This window comes from Scyliorhinus canicula, chromosome 8 (genome assembly GCF_902713615.1).
Source record: "Scyliorhinus canicula chromosome 8, sScyCan1.1, whole genome shotgun sequence".
Taxonomy (NCBI): domain Eukaryota; kingdom Metazoa; phylum Chordata; class Chondrichthyes; order Carcharhiniformes; family Scyliorhinidae; genus Scyliorhinus; species Scyliorhinus canicula.
Window position 1 is genome coordinate 165,613,733 of NC_052153.1, and position 18,279 is coordinate 165,632,011.

The window sequence follows — 18,279 nt, forward strand, 5'->3', positions numbered from 1 at the left end:
CCATCCCCCACCCCACCCAACCCGCCGACCTGTCTCCCAATTCTGCAGTCCGCTGAAACCAAAACTTGTACCTGAGAAGCACTGGAAGACAGTACCTGCACAAATTCAACCTTTATTTCCTCAGTATCTTTAGATGCATCCCGTCCAGTCTAGGAAGTTGTAGCTTTGTTGCCCTACCTTTCCTCCTCCTGGGAATGCGCCCTGACTGTACCCAAACCTTGTCCTCTTTCAAGGCATCTGATTGTTCAATTAGTATTTTGCCCGCCAACTCTTGATTCCAATTTGATCAAGGAGAGATTTGTTCTCACCCCATTGAAGTTAGCCATACTCCAATTGACTAGTTTTGCTTTAGATTGCTACTCATTTCTTTTCATAGCTAATATAAAAATTAGGATGCAATGGACACTGTTTCCTAAATGTTTTCTTACCCATCTCATTCCTCAGAACCAGTTCCATCAATGCCTCCTTCCTCGTGGTCACACATAATCTGTACATTCAAAGGAGTGGGTGTGTTTCTATAGCAGGTCGCAAAGCTACATGGTGCCATCAATTACACCCTGGAAAAGCCACAAATGCTCGAAAGCATGATTTCCTGACCTCACTGCTGTCTTAATGGTGCTGAATTCTCCAGCTGTCTAGTAAAGTGTACCAGCCACCTGGCCTATGCGTTCCTTTACTACATCCTACTGATGCCACAGAGTGTGCCACGTAGCTGCCTAAAATGTGTGTGCCATAAAGTGTCAGATTTACAGCCAGCGTGAAGGCAGCACAGACAGATGACTGTGGCTACAGACCCTTATCCAGTAATTGGCACTTTGATCTCTTTGGTGAACTGCCCATTTTTTATACAAGTCCAAGATCGCCATCTAACTTAACTGTATATTAGCTTATATGTCACATACCTTTTTATAAGATTTGATCTCTATCCCAGTCTGGAACTAGTCCAGATCTCTTTTGCAGAGAGTCAGCAAGAGCTAACAACTTATTCTACTATCCTCTGGGAAAAGATGAACCAATGAACATCACCCCTAGACCTACGCTTGCGTAGTTTACATTTCTGACCCCCGGGGTGGGATTCTACGTCCTGCCGAACCCCCGCCCGACAGCGGGATCCCTTGTCCCAGCAGCTAACCAATGGGGTTTCCCATTGTGGGCATCCCCACGCATCGGGAAATCCGTGGGCATGCCAACGAATCTGTGGGCATCCGCGCTGCCAGCGAAGCGGACGATCCCGCCGATGGAGAATCCAGCCCCTGGTCTTCTCCAATTGAAATCATTTATCAATGAAACACAGCCTAGTATATTAACTCTTTTGTATACCGCCATGCAACAACTCCAAAGGATATATATTTCCAAAGTGAAAAGGCCAAGCTTCTTAAGCCTGTCTGGGGTTTATAAAGTTGGGTATAATTCACATGGCATTCCTCAGACTCTATTTTATCCACCTTCCAAATCCACTGATAGAAACAAGAGCATGGGACCCACACCACTACCTGGAAGTTTCCCATCTTCATTCTGACTTGGAACTTTTACAGTCACTAGATCAAAGTTCTGGCACTCCCTAACAGCATCGTGGAGGTACCTACACCAACCACATGGTCTGCAAGGTGGTGGCTCAGCACCAGCGTCTTAAGGGCAATCAGGGATGGCCACTAAATGCAGGCCTTGATAGCAATTCTATGTAGGGATTAAAGCTGGACACATTTTCAATGTGATATAACCAAGGGTTTTGTACAAACATAAAACACTATTTGTATATTAGCTGGCCAATGGGATTCCTTACTAACATTCCGAAAACATGTAGGTTTTATGAATGCCATTGTCTGGTGAGATCCCTCAAAAGCAACACAAACAATTTGAAATCAGATGGGCCTGAATTTCACGCTCCCCCGTCGGCAGGTCTTTAGGTGGGAGGGCGAGACGGAGGAGCGTGGAACAGCACGAATGGGCGTCTCACTGGTGCTATGATCCCAGTTCATGTAATAACTGGATGGGAAGATCTCAGAATGGAACTCTGGCTTAAAAGACCCTACTTTTATTTATTTTTAATAAAACGTGAAGGAATAGAGTCACAGGACTGTCAACAAGGAAAAAATATCAATTAAACATGGAAAAATTGGATTATGATATATTCCTTTACTCCCCGCTTATCTTAACGAATACACACAGATTTAAAGGTCAACATGGATTACAAATGGTCTCATAAGCACAAAAAGTTAAGCACACATGATGACTGTGGGCAGATACACTCTCCACTCTGAATCCCAATTGGACGGTTGCAGGTGACTCCTCAGAATCTCCCCAGATGACTTGTCACTTGAGAGTTTCTATACTTCACTCCCAAAACATGCTTTAAAATCTCTCATAATACTGCTTTCCCTTAGTGGTTGCATTGTAAACTCCAGTCCAGATTTTACAAATGACACTTCCAAACGAAGTTTCCGCTCCACTTTTAACAGCTAATCCAGGCAGTCCAGGATTTCCTTTATGATTTCTTTGCCTTGATTGTTGGACAAACTGCTTATAATTACTTTTGATTCCCAGATAGTGAAATTAAAATGATGTCAAACATTTCATTTACTTCTGAAGTCTGCTGTCCCACTTTAAATGTAATTACTGAAATTGTCTCTTTAACTCAGAACACCTTGGGGGTGAGTCTCCAATATGGAGGCCAAGTGTTCGCGCCTCCAGGGCACGCACGAACAGGGCCCGGGCAGGGCCAGCATGGCGCTGGAGCGGTTCACGCTGCTCCAGCCTCCTTATGCGGCACCGAATGGGCACCGCGCCAACCCGCGCATGCGCAGTTGGGCCAGCTCAATCCTGCGCATGCAGAGTTGGGCCACGCCATCCTGTGCGTGCGCGGGAAACTTCTTACGCGCGCAGGCCCGGACCCAACATGGGGTCGGTGTTCAGGGGCCGGCCCATCGCGGGCCAGACCCCATCGGAGGCACCCCCCCCCTCACCCCCCAGGTGATGGAGTCCCCCTCCTCCCCCACAGGCTGCCCCTCCGAGCGTTCCCACAGAATTCCTGCCGGCAGCGACCAGAAGTAAACGGCACCGGTGGGACTCTGTCGTATCGGGGCGGCTGCTCGTCATGTGGGCCCGGTGCACGACCTTAAACTGGATCAGACTGAGCCTGGCGCATGTTGCGGTCGTGTTTACTCTGCTCAGAGCTTCTGCCCAAGTACCGTCCTCCATCTTCCCCCCCCTCCCCGAGCTCCTCTTCCCACTTAAGCTTCAGGTCCACGGTCTGTTTATCCTCTGCTCTCATTAGTTCTTTGTAAATATCTGAGACTCTACTCTCACCTACCTCTCCCCTCGATGCCACCCTGTCCTGCCTCCCCTTTGGCGGGAGGCGTGGGAAGGACAGCACCAGTCTGCGCATGAAATCCCGCACCTGTAAGTACCTAAAGTCATTCCCTCTCGCCAGCCCAAACTTCTCCTCCAGCGCCCTCATGCTCGGAAAGCTCCCTTCCAAGAACAGATCACCCACCCTCGCAATCCCCGCCCTCTGCCACAGCCGATTCCCACTGTCCATGTTCCCCGGGGCAAATCGGTGGTTGCCGCAGATTGGGGTCCACACCGATGCTCTCACATCCCCTACATGGCCCCAGATCCGAAGAGCCGCCACTACTATCGGGCTGGTGGAGTACCGTGCCGGCGGAAGCGGCAGAGACGCCATAACCAGGGCCGTCAAACTGGTGCCCCTGCACGAAGCAGACTCCATCCGCTCCCTCCGTGCCCACTATCCATTTCCTTTTTAAAAAATAATTTTTATTGAAATTGTTTTACAGAATATATAACAACAAACAGTAACAAGCAACAATAAAACAACATAATAAAGCATAACACCCCCAAGACCGTAGCAACGCATATATCGAACCCCCGCAACCCCGGTAAACAACAAGAGAACTTGAAAATAAATTAAAATTAAATAAACATAGTCAATGCCCCCCCTCTCCCTTTCTTCCCCCCTCCCTTTCTCCCCCCCTTCTCTCCTCTACTTCTGCCTCCCCCTCCCTTTCTCTCCCCCTCCTTCCTCCCCCCTCCATTTCTCCCCCTCCCTCCCTTCTCCCCCCTCCTTCCTCCCCTCCATTTCTCCCCCCCTTTTCTCCTCAATGGCAGACAGCTATGCAAATCATATCACTACAATAGTCAACACCCCGCCCCCCCCACTTTTACCCCCTCCCCCTCTCCCCCTCCTCCCCCCAACTTTTACCCCCCCTCCCCCTCCCCCCACTTTTACCCCCCTCCCCCTCCCCCTCTCCCCCTCCTCCCCCCCCCCACTTTTACCCCCCTCCCCCTCTCCCTCTCCCTCCCCCTCTCCCTCTCCCTCCTCCCCCGGGTTGCTGCTGCTGCTAACCCAGTTCCCTATCGCTGAGCCAGAAAGTCGAGGAAAGGCTGCCACCGCCTAAAGAACCCTTGTACCGATCCTCTCAGGGCAAATTTGACCTTTTCCAGCTTAATAAAACCCGCCATATCATAGATCCTGGTCTCCACGCTTGGGGGTCTCGCATCCTTCCACTGTAGCAAGATCCTCCGCCGGGCTACTAGGGACGCAAAGGCCAGCACACCGGTCTCTTTCGGCTCCTGCACTCCCGACTCCACCGCAACCCCAGAAATCATGAGTCCCCAGCCTGGCTTGACCCTGGATCCTACCACCCTCGACACCGTCCTCGCCACCCCCTTCCAGAACTCCTCCAGTGCCGGGCATGCCCAGAACATATGGGCATGGTTCGCTGGACTCCGAACACCTGACACACCTGTCTTCGCCCCCAAAGAACCTACTCATCCTAGTCCCGGACATATGAACCCGGTGCAGCACCTTGAATTGGATGAGGCTAAGACGCGCACATGAGGAGGAAGAGTTAACCCTCTCTAGGGCATCCGCCCATGTCCCATCCTCGATCTGCTCCCCCAGCTTCCCCTCCCACTTAGCCTTTAGCTCCTCTACTGATGCCTCCTCCACCTCCTGCATTACCTTGTAGATATCAGACAGCTTCCCATCCCCGACCCAGACCCCCGAAAGCACCCTGTCACTCACCCCCCTCGCGGGAAGCAAAGGGAATCCCTCCACCTGCCGCCTAGCAAACACCTTTACCTGCAGGTACCTGAACATATTCCCCGGGGGGAGCTCAAATTTCTCCTCCAACTCTCCTAGGCTCGCAAACCTCCCGTCAATGAACAGGTCTCTCAACTTTCTGATGCCCGCTCTGTGCCACCCAGATTCAGCTTATAGCCCGCGAAGCCCCCAAACTCACAGCTCCATCACCCCCGGCATTCCCCCCACTGGGTCCGCCACATACAGCAGCAGGACGTCCGCATACAGCGATACCCGATGTTCCTCCCCATCCCGCACCAGACCCCTCCACCTTCCCGACTCCCTCAATGCCATAGCCAGAGGTTCAATTGCCAGCGCAAAAAGCAAGGGGGACAGGGGGCACCCTTGCCTGGTCCCACGGTAGAGCCTGAAGTACTCTGACCTCCTTCCATTAGTAGCTACACTCGCCATCGGGGCATCATAAAGCAACCTCACCCATTTGATGAACCCCTCCCCAAATCCAAACCTCTCCAGCATCTCCCACAGGTACCCCCACTCAACTCTATCAAAGGCCCTCTCTGCATCTAGTGCCACCACTATCTCCACCTCCCCCCCAACCGCCGGCATCATAATAACATTTAACAACCTCCGCACATTCGTGTTGAGCTGTCGTCCCTTGACAAATCCTGTCTGATCCTCGTGTATCACCCCGGCACACAGTCCTCTATCCTGGTGGCCAGGATCTTCGCCAGCAACTTAGCATCAACATTGAGGAGCGAGATAGGCCTGTATGATCCACACTGCAAGGGGTCCTTATCCCGCTTCAGGATCAAAGAAATCAGCGCCCGTAACATCGTCGGGGGCAAAGCCCCCCCCTCCCATGCCTCATTGAAGGCCCGTACCAACAGGGGGTCCACCAGGTCCGCATACTTTTTATAAAATCCCACCGGGAACCCATTGGTGGCTCCGACCGGTACAGTTCCTCGTAAAAGTACCTAAAGACCCCGTTCACCTCTGCCCCCTTCCGCACCACATTCCCACCCTTATCCATCACCAATTTCCCTAGCCGCATCCCGCCTGCGGAGCTGATGCGCCAGCATCCTGTTCGCCTTCTCCCCATACTCATAAACCGCGCCTTGCGCCTTCCTCCACTGTGTCTCTGCCTTTCTGGTGGTCAGCAAGTCGAACTTGGCCTGCAAGCTACGCCGTTCCCCCAACAATCCCTCCTCCGGGGCTTCCGCGTACCTCCTATCCACATCTAGGAGCTCCCTCACCAGTCTCTCCCTCACCCTCCTTTCCCTATGGGCCCGGATGGAAATCAGCTCCCCCCGGATCACTGCCTTCAGAGCCTCCCAAACCATCCCCACCCGGACCTCCCCCGTATCGTTGGCCTCAAGGTACCCCTCAATACTTCCCCGGACCTTCCTACACACCTCCTCATCAACCACCAACCCCACATCCAGACGCCACAGCGGGCGCTGGTCCCGCACCTCCCCCATCTCCAGATCGACCCAGTGCGGAGCATGGTCTGAAATTGCGCCCACCATCCATTTCCTTATCATCGCTATGTTGGCCGCCCAGTAGTAGTTGCTGAAGTTCGGCAACGCCAGTCCCCGCTTCCCCCCTGTTCCTTTCGACCATCAACTTCCTCACCCACGGGGACTTTCCCGCCCAGACAAATCCCAGGATAATTTTGTTCAGCCTCTTAAGGAAGGACCTCGGGATGAAAATGGGGAGACACTGAAATATGAACAAGAATCTCGGGAGAATCGTCATCTTAACAGTCTGCACCCTCCCCTCGAGTGACAGCGGGAGCACATCCCACCTCCGGACCTCCACCCTCACTCGTTCCACCAGTCGGGACAGGTTGAGCTCATGCCACCTGTATCCCCAAGTATCTGAAGCTTTCTCCTACCAGCCTGAACGGCAACCGCTTCAGCCTACTCTCCTGCCCCCTCGCCTGAATTACAAACAACTCGCTTCTTAGCCATGTTCAATTCATATCCTAAAAACCGGCCAAATTCCCTCAGGGTTTCCATGCCCGCCATTGGGTCCGATACGTATAACAGCAGGTCATCTGCATGTAACAAAACTTTATGTTCCACTCCCCCCGGACCAGCCCTTTCCAGTCCCTTGAAGCTCTCAGAGCAGTTGCCAGGAGCTCTATAGACAGTGCGAATAGCCGTGGGAGAGGGCAACCCTGTCTTGTCCCGTGGTGCAGTCTGAAGTAATCTGATGTCGTCCTGTTCGTCCTTACACCAGCCTCTGGGGCCTGATATAACAGCCTAACCCAGTCAATGAAAACCGACCAAATTCCCTCATGATACCATCCATCCCCGCTGTTGGGTCCGATACTTATAACGGCAGGTCATCCACATATAACAAGACTTTATGTTCCACTCCCCCCTGGACCAGCCCTTTCCAGTCCCTTGAAACTCTCAGAGCAATTGCCAGGGGCCAGCGCAAACAGCAGTGGGGAGAGAGGGCAAACCTGTCTTGTCCCGCGGTGCAGTCTGAAGTAATCCGATGTTGTCCTGTTCGTCCTTACACTAGCCTCTGATTTAACAGCCTAACCCAGTCAATGAGCCCAAACCGTCCCAGCATCTCCCACAGATAGTCCCACTTGACCCGGTCAAAAGCTTTTGCCGCATCCATAGCTATCACTATCTCTGCCTCCCTGCTCTCCTGGGCATCATAATCACATTAAGCAGCCTTCTTATATTGGCCACCAGTTGCCTACCCTTTATGAACCCAGTTTGGTCCCCCGCAATTAGGTCCGGTACACAGTCCTCAATTCTAGTCGCCAAGATCTTGGCCAGTAACTTAGCATCTACGTTGATCAAAGATATCGGCCTGTAAGACCCACAAGCCTCCAGTTCTTTATCCCGTTTCAGAATAAGCGAAATAGTGGCCTGCGACATCGACGGGGGAGGACCCCTCTGTCTCTTGCTTCGTTAAAAACCCTGACCAGCACCGGCCTCACTATCTCGGCATACGTTTTATAAAACTCCACCGGATACCCATCTGGCCCCGGGGCTTTACCCGACTGCATGACCTACAGGCCCTCCCAATACTTCTTCGATCCTGACCAGGGCTCCCAGTCCGTCAACCAACCCCCTACCCACTCTTGGGAAGGTCAGTCCGTCCAAGAATCGCCTCATCCCCTCCGGTCCCCTGGGGGGGGTGAATGTTTATTGTTAAACAATAATATGGATTAGATAACCATATGAAAATTATCAAAATCTACTATTATAAATTATCTAAGAGCCACGACAAATGTGACTATCCACTTTGATGACTATCTCCAGACTCCCCGAGGTAACAATGTCAGGTGGTTGTTCTCTACTGCCACCTGCTGGTTGGAGGTCGTACATATTACTATTTACATGATTGCCTTTGCATATCAACATAATATTTTGCCTACATCTCATTATGTATCTGATGCACACACAATTTGCTGAAAAGTGGCATTGTTTACCTGTTGATATTTGTTGCAAGGACACTTCTAACTGGCCTGCTCTTGGGTCCGGCGGTCGGTCGGAAAACTAAACCAGTTTTCGGAGCCTCTTTTGGAACTTGATCTAAGGTACTGAAATGGGATGGATAAACATCAAACGTGCCTGCCTTCATTCCACCAAGCTGAAACGTAGAGAAAAAGAACATATATGAACTCAATATTTACTTTACTGAGACAAGGGAATAAGAATTTAATGTATTATTGCCACGTGTATTAGTATACAGTGAAACATATGGTTTCTTGCATGCTGTGCAAGCAATAAATACCGGACATAGGGAATGAAGACATTATTAAAAATGGGACTGTAAATTGAAAGGATACGCAAGCTGGTATGAAAACCATTAAACAACCAGACATAATTGGGCATTAAAATAACATTTGCCCGTATCCTCTTCGTGCCTCGCAGCAAGGAACCCAAACAGTTCGATGAAATCGACTATCATTGGATTAGCTCTTGGGAAATTTGTATCAATCGATTTGCATGCATTTAAATGTGACTGGACACAGTATGCTCCATCCATCTGTGATGCTCCGTTCCTCTCAGGCGGAGGTTGGCACTCCTCAGACGCACTGCCCCATTGCAGAAGAAGCAAAGGATCAGCAGAGGTCATGCCAACCACAGTACACCTTCACCACAGATTTTTTTTCTTTTTTTAAAATTTAGACTACCCAATTCATTTTTTTTTTCAATTAAGGGCAATTTAGCGTGGCCAATCCACCTAGCCTGCACATCTTTTGGGTTGTGGGGGCGAAAACCCACGCAAACACGGGGAGAATGGGCAAACTCCACAAGGACAGTGACCCAGAGCCGGGATCGAACCTGGGACCTCGGCGCTGTGAGGCCGCAGTGCTAACCCACTGCGCTGCCCTACCTGCATCACAGATGCTGTCAAACCTGCTGAGTTTGTCCAGCATTTCCTGTTTTTATATCAGATTTCCAGAATCCACAGTATTTTGCTTTTAGTTGAGTTTATATTTATTTAATGTGAGTAATAAATGGCTACCTATCCATTTCAACCATGTTACTTACCTGCAAGATCTCGTTTAAGCCAATTTTAATAACTACCTCAATTTTGTTCCTGCTCTTGGCAACTTTATTTATTTGAGGACATTTCTCCTAATTCTATACCTACCACTTTAAAATTCTTCAATCCTGAATCTTTACTTTAACCATGTTGCCGAGTTCCATCTTTATTCAATGCATTTGTTGGGACTGTCCTATGAGGAGAGATTGCTTTGACTGGGTCTATATTCACCAGAGTTTCAGAGGATGAGAGGAGATCGGATTGCAACGTATAAAATTCTAACAGGTCTGGACAGACTAGATGCAGGGAGGATGTTTTCCCTGGTTCCGGAATCTAGAACAGGGCGATACAGTCTCAGGATACGAGGTAGACCATTTAGGACTGGGATGAGGAAATGTTTCTCCACTCAAAGGATGGTGAATCTGCAGAAATATTTTGGAAAGAAAGTGTACGGAATGCTCTCCTTCATTGGCAGAGGTATAGAATATAAAAGGATATAATGTTGGAAGGTGAGGCCACAACTGGAGTATTGTGTGCAGTTCTGGTCACCACATTACAGGAAGGACGTAATTGCTCTGGAGGAGGTGCAGAGGAGGTTTACAACAATGTTGCCAGGGCTAGAAAAGTGTAGCTATGAGGAGCGATTGGATAGGTTGGGGTTATTTTCCTTGGAACAAAAAAGGCTGAGAGGGCAGCATGGTTGCTTCACAGCTCCAGGTCCCAGGTTCGATTCCCGGTTTGGATCACTGTCTGTGCGGAGTCTGCACATTCTCCCCGTGTCTGCGTGGGTTTCCTCCAGGTGCTCTTGTTTCCTCCCACAGTCCAAAGATGTGCAGGCTAGGTGGATTGGCCATGCTAAATTGCCCTTAGTGCAGAGGGTTGTGGACGTCTAGAATCTGCTGCCTGAGTTGGCGATGGAGGCAGAGGCCATAAACTCTTTCAAAAAGTCCCTGGATCTGCACCTTAAGTGCTGTAAACTACAGGACTATAGACCGGGTGCAGGAAGGTGGGATTAGAAAGGGCACCTGGATGTCCTAGGGCTGGCATGGACAAGATGGGCTGAATGGCTTCCTTCTGTGCTGTAACATTTTTATGATTATACTCTATAATTCTAAGTCTGCGGAGGACAAGTCACTGAATATATTTAAGAAAGAGATAGACTTTCTTTAGATTTTAATAGCATCAAGGGAAATGGGGGAGAAAGCAGAAAAATGGCAGAGATTGGGGATGAGCCATGATCATATTGAATGGAGCAGCAGGCTCGAAGGGCTGAATGGCCTAGTCCTGCTTCTAACTTCTAGGTTTCGATAAAGTCTTTAATTACGCTGCACTTTATTTAATTCATTCACCCCAATGTCAGTTCGAATGGTTTTCCTGTTACACTTCCATCTCTCTTTATTTATTTTTTGGCTTATTTGCCAATTTTCTATCAGACTGATTTAATTCTGCAAGTCCATTTGTTTAATGAATTTATTAATTTTTATGCTTCCTGCCCCACTTTTGTCCTTTCACCTTTTCTTTGGTTTTCAGCACATTTTCAGTTTGCCCATCCCATCAATTTAATTAATAATTGATGGTATGGGCAAAGTGAAAATTTCCAACTTGATTGATTGAATTTTGCTAATTCCCTGGCAAAGCATTTCAATTTGTCAATCCAAAACTATTAATTTAATTCAAAAGTAAAACACAGCGGATGACAGAAATCTGAACTGAAAACAAGGTATTCTGGAAACACTCAAGCCAGTATAGCAGCATCCATAACAAAAGAAGCGCGTTAACATGCTGGATTTTCCCAAGAGCTTTGGAGCCTTCCAATGTTTGGACCTAATGAGGGTTCCAAACTCACAACTCGAAGCAACGAGACCGGCTCCACAATCCTCCAGGAGGTGACCTCCTAATAGGACTTGTCCATGTTTGTATTTATTCTTTCACGGGATGTAGGCGTCACTGGCTAGGCTAGCTTTTGTTGCCCATCTCTAAGTGCCCTTGAGAAGCTAGTGGTGAGCTGTCTTCTTGAACCACAGCAGTCAGTCCATGTGGTGTAGGTACATCCACAGTGCTGTTAGGGAGGGAGCTCCAGGATGTTGACCCAGCAACAGTGAACAAACGGTGATATATTTCCAAGTCAGAAAGGTGTTTGGCTTGGAGGGGAACTTTCAGGTGGTGATTTCTCCCAGGCTGAAACATGAAGATGACCTGACCAAGGTCATTGTGAGGCATAAGGAACAATCTGCCTAGTACCGCATGTTCTCTCCTGTAACATCATTCTGGGACCCTCTTTACTGAACCTCTCCACATGATCATGGGCAGTCATACACCAACTGATTTTCCATTGGCTGCAGCCACTTCCTGTGAGAAATGGACTGGTGGCATTTTAATGAAACCCAGGAGTATAAACAACACAGGTTCATTTCAACAGCAATGATGATCACAGACAAGGCTATGCTATCGCTCTCTGAGCACTTCAACATAGCTTTCATCATTCACATCCCCTCCAATCACAATATCTTGTGTCTGACCCCAGCAAAAAGCCTCCCCTAAATTTCCAGCTGCAGCACCTCCAGCTATCAATTGCCTCAAATGACTTGTACAAATTTACTTTTGATGCCCTTGTCCCCAGTAAAAGCCTCACTCACCTATCCCGATCAACTCCCTCGAGTCCAGACTTCAACATGGCTACAACTGGTTTAGTCATTCAATGTCAGATCTTGCTGGACCCTGCTCTCTTCTGGCAAAATTGTTGCTATACAAGGATCATCCTGCAACATAATGTAATCCCCCAGCTCCTTTTCTCCATCTGCTCAAATTCCTCTCTTCTACCTCCTAAAAGCTTCACCTTGAAAAACAAGAGTAAAGAGCCTTATTTCTCATTCCTCCTTGTCATTAAGATTGAGACCAACCATTTAGCTGTCACTGTCACATTTCCCCTTGCCACCGAACCAAACTGCCCCACAATTTTCTCTGCTCGGACTCGGAATCCCTATCTTTCTCTAATTTCCTTCTCATCACCCTTTACCACCCTGTCCACGATCATCGTTTATAACCATAGAATCCCTACTGTGCAGAAGGAGGCTATTTGACCCATTGGCTCTGCACCAACCCTCTAAAAGAGCACCCTACCTAGGCCCAGTTCTCCACCCAATCTCCATAACCCCACCTAACCTGCACAGGTTTGGACTGTGGGAAGAAACCAGAGCACCCGGTGCAAACCCACGCAGACGCGGGGAGAAAGTGCAAACTCCACACAGTCACCCAAGGCCTGAATTGAGCCCTGGTCCCTGGCTCTTTGAGGCAGCACTGCTAACTGTGCCAACCCATGAGACCTGCTCTTGTGACTCCTTTGTCATTAAACTCCTAACCACTTAAATTCCCTTTCTGGTCTCCATATTGGCTGATTCTCGCTCCAAACCTACAACCGCTGCCATCTAGAAGGACAAGGGCAGCAGATACCTAGGAACACCACCATCCGGAAACTCCCCTCCAATTCAGTCGCCATCCTGAAATTAAAATTTATTGCCATTCTATCACTGTCAAAAATACTGGAATCCCCTCACTAGCAGCACTTTGGTTGTACCTACATCACATGGACTGCTGCAGTTCAAGAAGGCAAGCTCACCGCCAACTTCACAAGGGCAATAATGGGTGGGTAATGAATGCTGGCATGGTTATCGAAGCCCACATCCCATGAATGAACAAAATATTTCTGTCCTTTCACTCAAAAGTGCCTGTCATTCATTACCTCGTCCTCGTAAAACACAGCCTCGATGCATCTGTTCTCCCAAACAGCCCCCATTCCAAATGTGCAACCTCCCTTTTCTCTCCAAAATTCTTGACGCCTCACAAAGCTGAGCCGGTTTTCTCCTGCAACTCCCTTTTGCGCTCTTTCCAAGCAGGTTTCTGTCCCTGTCAAAGCACCGTGATCCTAACCAAAGCTGTAAAATCACATACATACCGATTTTCCAGGGGAGGAAGGTTTAAAAGGTGTTTCTATTTTTATTGCTGGTGCAGCTGGCTTTATTGGGGGTAAAATCCTTTCACTCTTGTAGGGGTTGCTATCAAAGTATTCCTTAGGGTAAAGGTTCAATCGAAATGGTCCGTCAATGAGTTGTTCTTTCTGTAAAAGTACCACAGTGTAGTTAGTTTATGGAAATAGACCAGAAGAGTTAATGTTCAGCTCCAACATGAGTACAAAGAGCTTAAGGCGTTCAGTGAAATGAATGCAGTTGAAAAGCTTTAAAATGAATTTTATCAGAAGTGGATAAGACTTTGGAACATGAAATTGAATGTTGCGGTGTCGAATGTTGCGGTGTGAAAGAAAAGATGGGGCGGGGGGGCGTGAAATCACGTCATAACTCGGGAGCATTCCTGTTTTTTTAAATATATTTTATTCCAAACAGTACAAAAGTTTCCACACTCATAAAAACTCATGCAACCATATTACAGACATTTTTCATTTTATATCTATTTAAAGTAACTAACTTTATCCCCAAAAAATAACCCCCCGCCATCAACTCCACTCCAACTCCCTTCCCTAATTGCTGGCGACAACATGATTTTTGAAAACGGAGATAAACGGCCTCCACCTCGAGTGGAATCCCTCCTCTGACAACCTAAGAGTAAATTTAATGTTCTCCATTTGCAGAAACTCTGCCACATCCCCCAACCACGTCCAGGCCCTCGGTGCCACCTCCGACCTCCATCCAAGTAGTATCCGTTGCCAGGCAATTACACAGGCCAAGGCCACAATTTCAGCCCTCCTTCTCCTCCAGCAACTGGGATATGCCATAAATTGGGCCACAACTCCAATCTCACCCCGACAATCGTCGACAGAGGCTGCAATTCTCCGCAAAAAAATTCTAAATTTGGTAGCAAGCGCGAGCTTCCCGGCGTTTGGCCCAGCGAGGCCGGCAACACAATTCAATGTTGATTGGTCCACTTACTTGGGTGGCACGGTAGCACAGTGTCAGCACTGTTGCTTCACAGCTCCAGGGCCTGGGTTTGATTCCCAGCTTGGGTCACTGTCTGCTGAGTCTGCACATTCTCCCCATGTCTGTGTGGGTTTCATCCGGGTGCTCCAATTTCCTCCCACAGGTCCAGAAAGATGTGCTTGTTAGGTGAATTGGACATTCTGAATTCTCCCTCTGTGTACCCGAACAGGCGCCGGAATGTGGCGACAAGGGGCTTTTCACAGTAACTTAATTACAGTGTTAATGTAAACCTACTTGTGTCACAAATAAAGATTATTATTAACAAGGCCTCACGGACTTCTTGTTGCAAATGAAGGCTTGCCAGCCGATTGGTCGGGACCGCGCTTGCCAGGTCCCGCTAACAAGGTCGAGCAGAACGTAAGCTGCACTTGCTCAGCAATCCCAGCCAGCTCATAATAATGGTGCTGAGGAGACCGCCCCAAGATTCAGAGATGCTGACCTGGGGAGGCTCCTAGATACAGTGGAGGCCAGGCGGGGTGTTCAGTTCACCCGAGGGTCCTGTAGAGTCAGCCACAAGGCAGCTAGTGCTGCCTGGGATGAGTTGGCGGCAGCTGTCAGCTTGGGGAGTGTGACCAGGAGGACTGGCCTCCAGTGCTGGAAAAAGGGCAACGACCTACACCGGGCAGCACGAGTGAGTAGACACCAACGTCACCCCCACCCCCTCTCCAAGGAAGCATCCACCTCCCAACTCCCCGTGCGACCCGAAGCCCTCCCACCAATGTGAATGACGAGTGTTGGTAACAATGCCCTCTCTGTGTCTCCTCAGGAAAAGCACTCCCATAATCATCGGGAGAGGGCCCAGACTGGCGGAGGGGTGCTGGACTTAAAATCTTCACATCCTGCGAGGAGCATGTCCCGGAGGTGATTGGGGTGGCTGAGGACAGAACGGACATGCAAGCGGAGGCTGGCGGGTGCCGAAGAGGTGAGGAAACGGGCTCCACCCAGAGGACCTGTCAAACAGGAGTCGTGATTGCCTTATTGACTGACACATCCCTCCCACTGACCACATGTCTATTCTCCCACAGGTCCTCCAGCCGATGGCGCCGGCCCATCCCAGGCGGCACCCTCTCCTGACTCCCAGAACACCTCGGAGGAGAGCTCCAGGGATACAACCATAGTCATGGCACAGCTGTCATCCCCACTCCCACGCCAGCACAGATACACACACCTCGGTGGGACATGTTAGTGAAAAGGCTTCTGGGGCACAATCTGGTGAGCACATCAGATGGAGGCAGGAACCCCAGGCAAGACAATAGTCGGAGGTCTGCTGGATCCCAGGACCCAGCTGCGTAACAGTCTGATGCGGAACCTGTGGGACAGAGGTACCCGGAGCTGATGGAGACGATAGGGAGCAGCCGGGACATTCAGAGGGCGATGTCAGCGTCACTCCAACAGATCCATAGCCACTTGGTAGAGTCCCAGAGACCAGGGGAGCAGGAGATGGCGCCGGCAATGAGTGGCACCAAAGCCAACACTGCCAGGGTGGCTACTGAAGTGGAAAACCTGGGGCACAACGTTGGCACCATGAGTGAAGGTGCCTAAGGCATTGCGCAGTCGGTGACGACCATGGCTGAGGATCTCGGCAGAATGTCCGACTCGCTGGGGGGTGCCACCCAGTACCAGGCCGATCTGGATGAGATTCTGCGGAACATGTCTCGCTCTCAGATGGCATGGCCAAGGTGCTGCGGAACATGTCCCAGTCACAGGTGGGCATGTCTGAGGCGCTGCAGAGCATGTCCCAGTCACTGAAGAGCATCGTTCAGGGCGTCGACACAATGGTGCAGACCATGGGGAACCACGAGGGCTGGCAGAGCCAGATGATGCTGGGACAGCCGAGGCTCAAACAAGTTGCCCCTCCATCCCAAGGTGGACTCCAGGGCCCTAAGGGCACCAATCGGGAGGAGGGGGTGCCGGGTGCCAAGCCAGACCTGTCCCATGGGCTGAGGATATTGGCCACCAGTTCCCCTGAGTTCTGCAGTCAGCACACAGGACAGGGTGGCACTGCTGGGCATGTCTTCCGACAAATGAGCAAGGGCCCTCAGGCCCCAGAGCCTCGAAGGCCACGGGACGAGGTAAGCAACTGACTGCCTCCACGTCTGATGTGCATCCTGGGGAAACACCAAGACATGTTAGAGCTAGGAAGGCCAAGCATGTTGAGGTCACTGAGGGACCCGGGGGTGGGGGGTAGGTAGGGGGCACTAGGTGTGGTGGCGGCACCATCGGGTGTGGGGTTTGTACAACACATTAAACACATTTTTGCAGAACTATTATGATGCCTGTCACTTCCTTCCACAATATGGGCCAACCCCCGGATCCTTTGCCCATCTCTTCAGGCATCCCACCCAACAAACTCCCCCATGGTGCCCCACCCCTGCGGAGGGGCCCTCCCCACCGATTCAAAAGGAGTACTAATCAGTGCTGGCATGAGCAGCTGCTGGGGAGGCCGCTGAATGACGCGAGGCCGTTGGATATGGTGTGGCTCTCGTTAATTGTATGGAAATGGGGCTCAAGTGGTGATAATTGGTTTCTCGTACGCTATGGCGAGATTAAATGTTTTTAAGGTAAAGATAGATAGTTTTTTGAAGAATAAAGGGATTAAGGGTTATGGTGTTCGGGCCGGAAAGTGGAGCTGAGTCCACAAAAGATCAGCCATGATCTCATTGAATGGCGGAGCAGGCTCGAGGGGCCATATGGCCTACTCCTAGTTCTTATGTTCTTATGAGATCCCGATTTCGCTGACAGGAGTGGGCCAGTTGCATCACAAACTGTTTGGCGCCTGGCGCGGATCTCGTTTTTGGCCCCTCCCATTATTCACTGGCCTTATTATGCTTGAGCGATAGCGCAACGAGGCTGTAGAATCGCAGCCAGGGTCTCAAACACTGAGGCCCAGAACTCAGCCAGTTACAGGCAGGACCAAAACATATGCACGTGATTAGCTGCCCCCCCTGACCACCTCGCGCACCTATTCTCTACAGCCAGGAAGAACCCACTCACACATGCTCTAGTCATAGGAGCCCTGTAAACACTGTAAATTGAATCAGGCTCATGCTGGCACAGGAAGAGGTGGAGTTCGCCCGCGACGGTATTTCTTACAGGCCCCCCCCCCCCAGTGCCACTCCCACCTCCCCTTTATCTCTTCTAACGGAGCCTTCCCCGTTTCCAGTAACCACCCATATATATCCAAGATCTTTTCCTCCCCCAGCTCATCCATCAACGTATGTGTCGGGATATGGGAGCTGGAATTTCTCCTCCAACTCCTCCAGCCCCTCCAAAACAAATCCCTGATCCTCCAGACCCCCTTCCTCCTGCAGCTCCTGTATGTTGCGTCCATCCTCAATGGCACAGACCTGTGATTTTCACAGATTGGCGCCAATACCGACATGCCCCACCAATCCGAAGTGCCTAATCCAAATTTTAAGGAATGCCACCAACACCAGGCTCACAGTATACCGAGCCGGGGAGAACGGGAGAGGGCGGAGACCAATGCCTTTGAGCACTCCCCGATGCAAGAAGCCTCCAGCCCCCACTCTGAACCCCTCTCATGCCACCACTGCCGCACCTTTTCTAGATTCGCTGGCCAGTAATAATCTAAAACATTTGGCAGTGCCAGCCCCCCCCCCCCCCTCCCCCACCCTTCCCCTGAACGCCGTCTCCTCTAAAGGAAGGCTCTACAGATACTAGGTGTCTTGCCCGCCCGCACAAATGCTG

At 50.2% G+C, this 18,279-nt stretch overlaps 1 protein-coding gene across 2 annotated transcripts in view; it reads right to left on the reverse strand.

The window, feature by feature from the left end:
- The window catches only part of c8h4orf47 (chromosome 8 C4orf47 homolog), a 49,384-nt gene that overhangs the window by 3,370 nt on the left and 27,735 nt on the right, over positions 1-18,279 (reverse strand). For both annotated transcript variants that reach the window (XM_038805647.1, XM_038805646.1), the window contains exons 6-7: positions 13,536-13,697; positions 8,520-8,680 (exon numbers count right to left, since the gene is read on the reverse strand). In XM_038805647.1, coding sequence (XP_038661575.1) covers positions 8,520-8,680; positions 13,536-13,697 — 323 coding nt within the window. The remainder of the gene's footprint in view (positions 1-8,519; positions 8,681-13,535; positions 13,698-18,279) is intronic.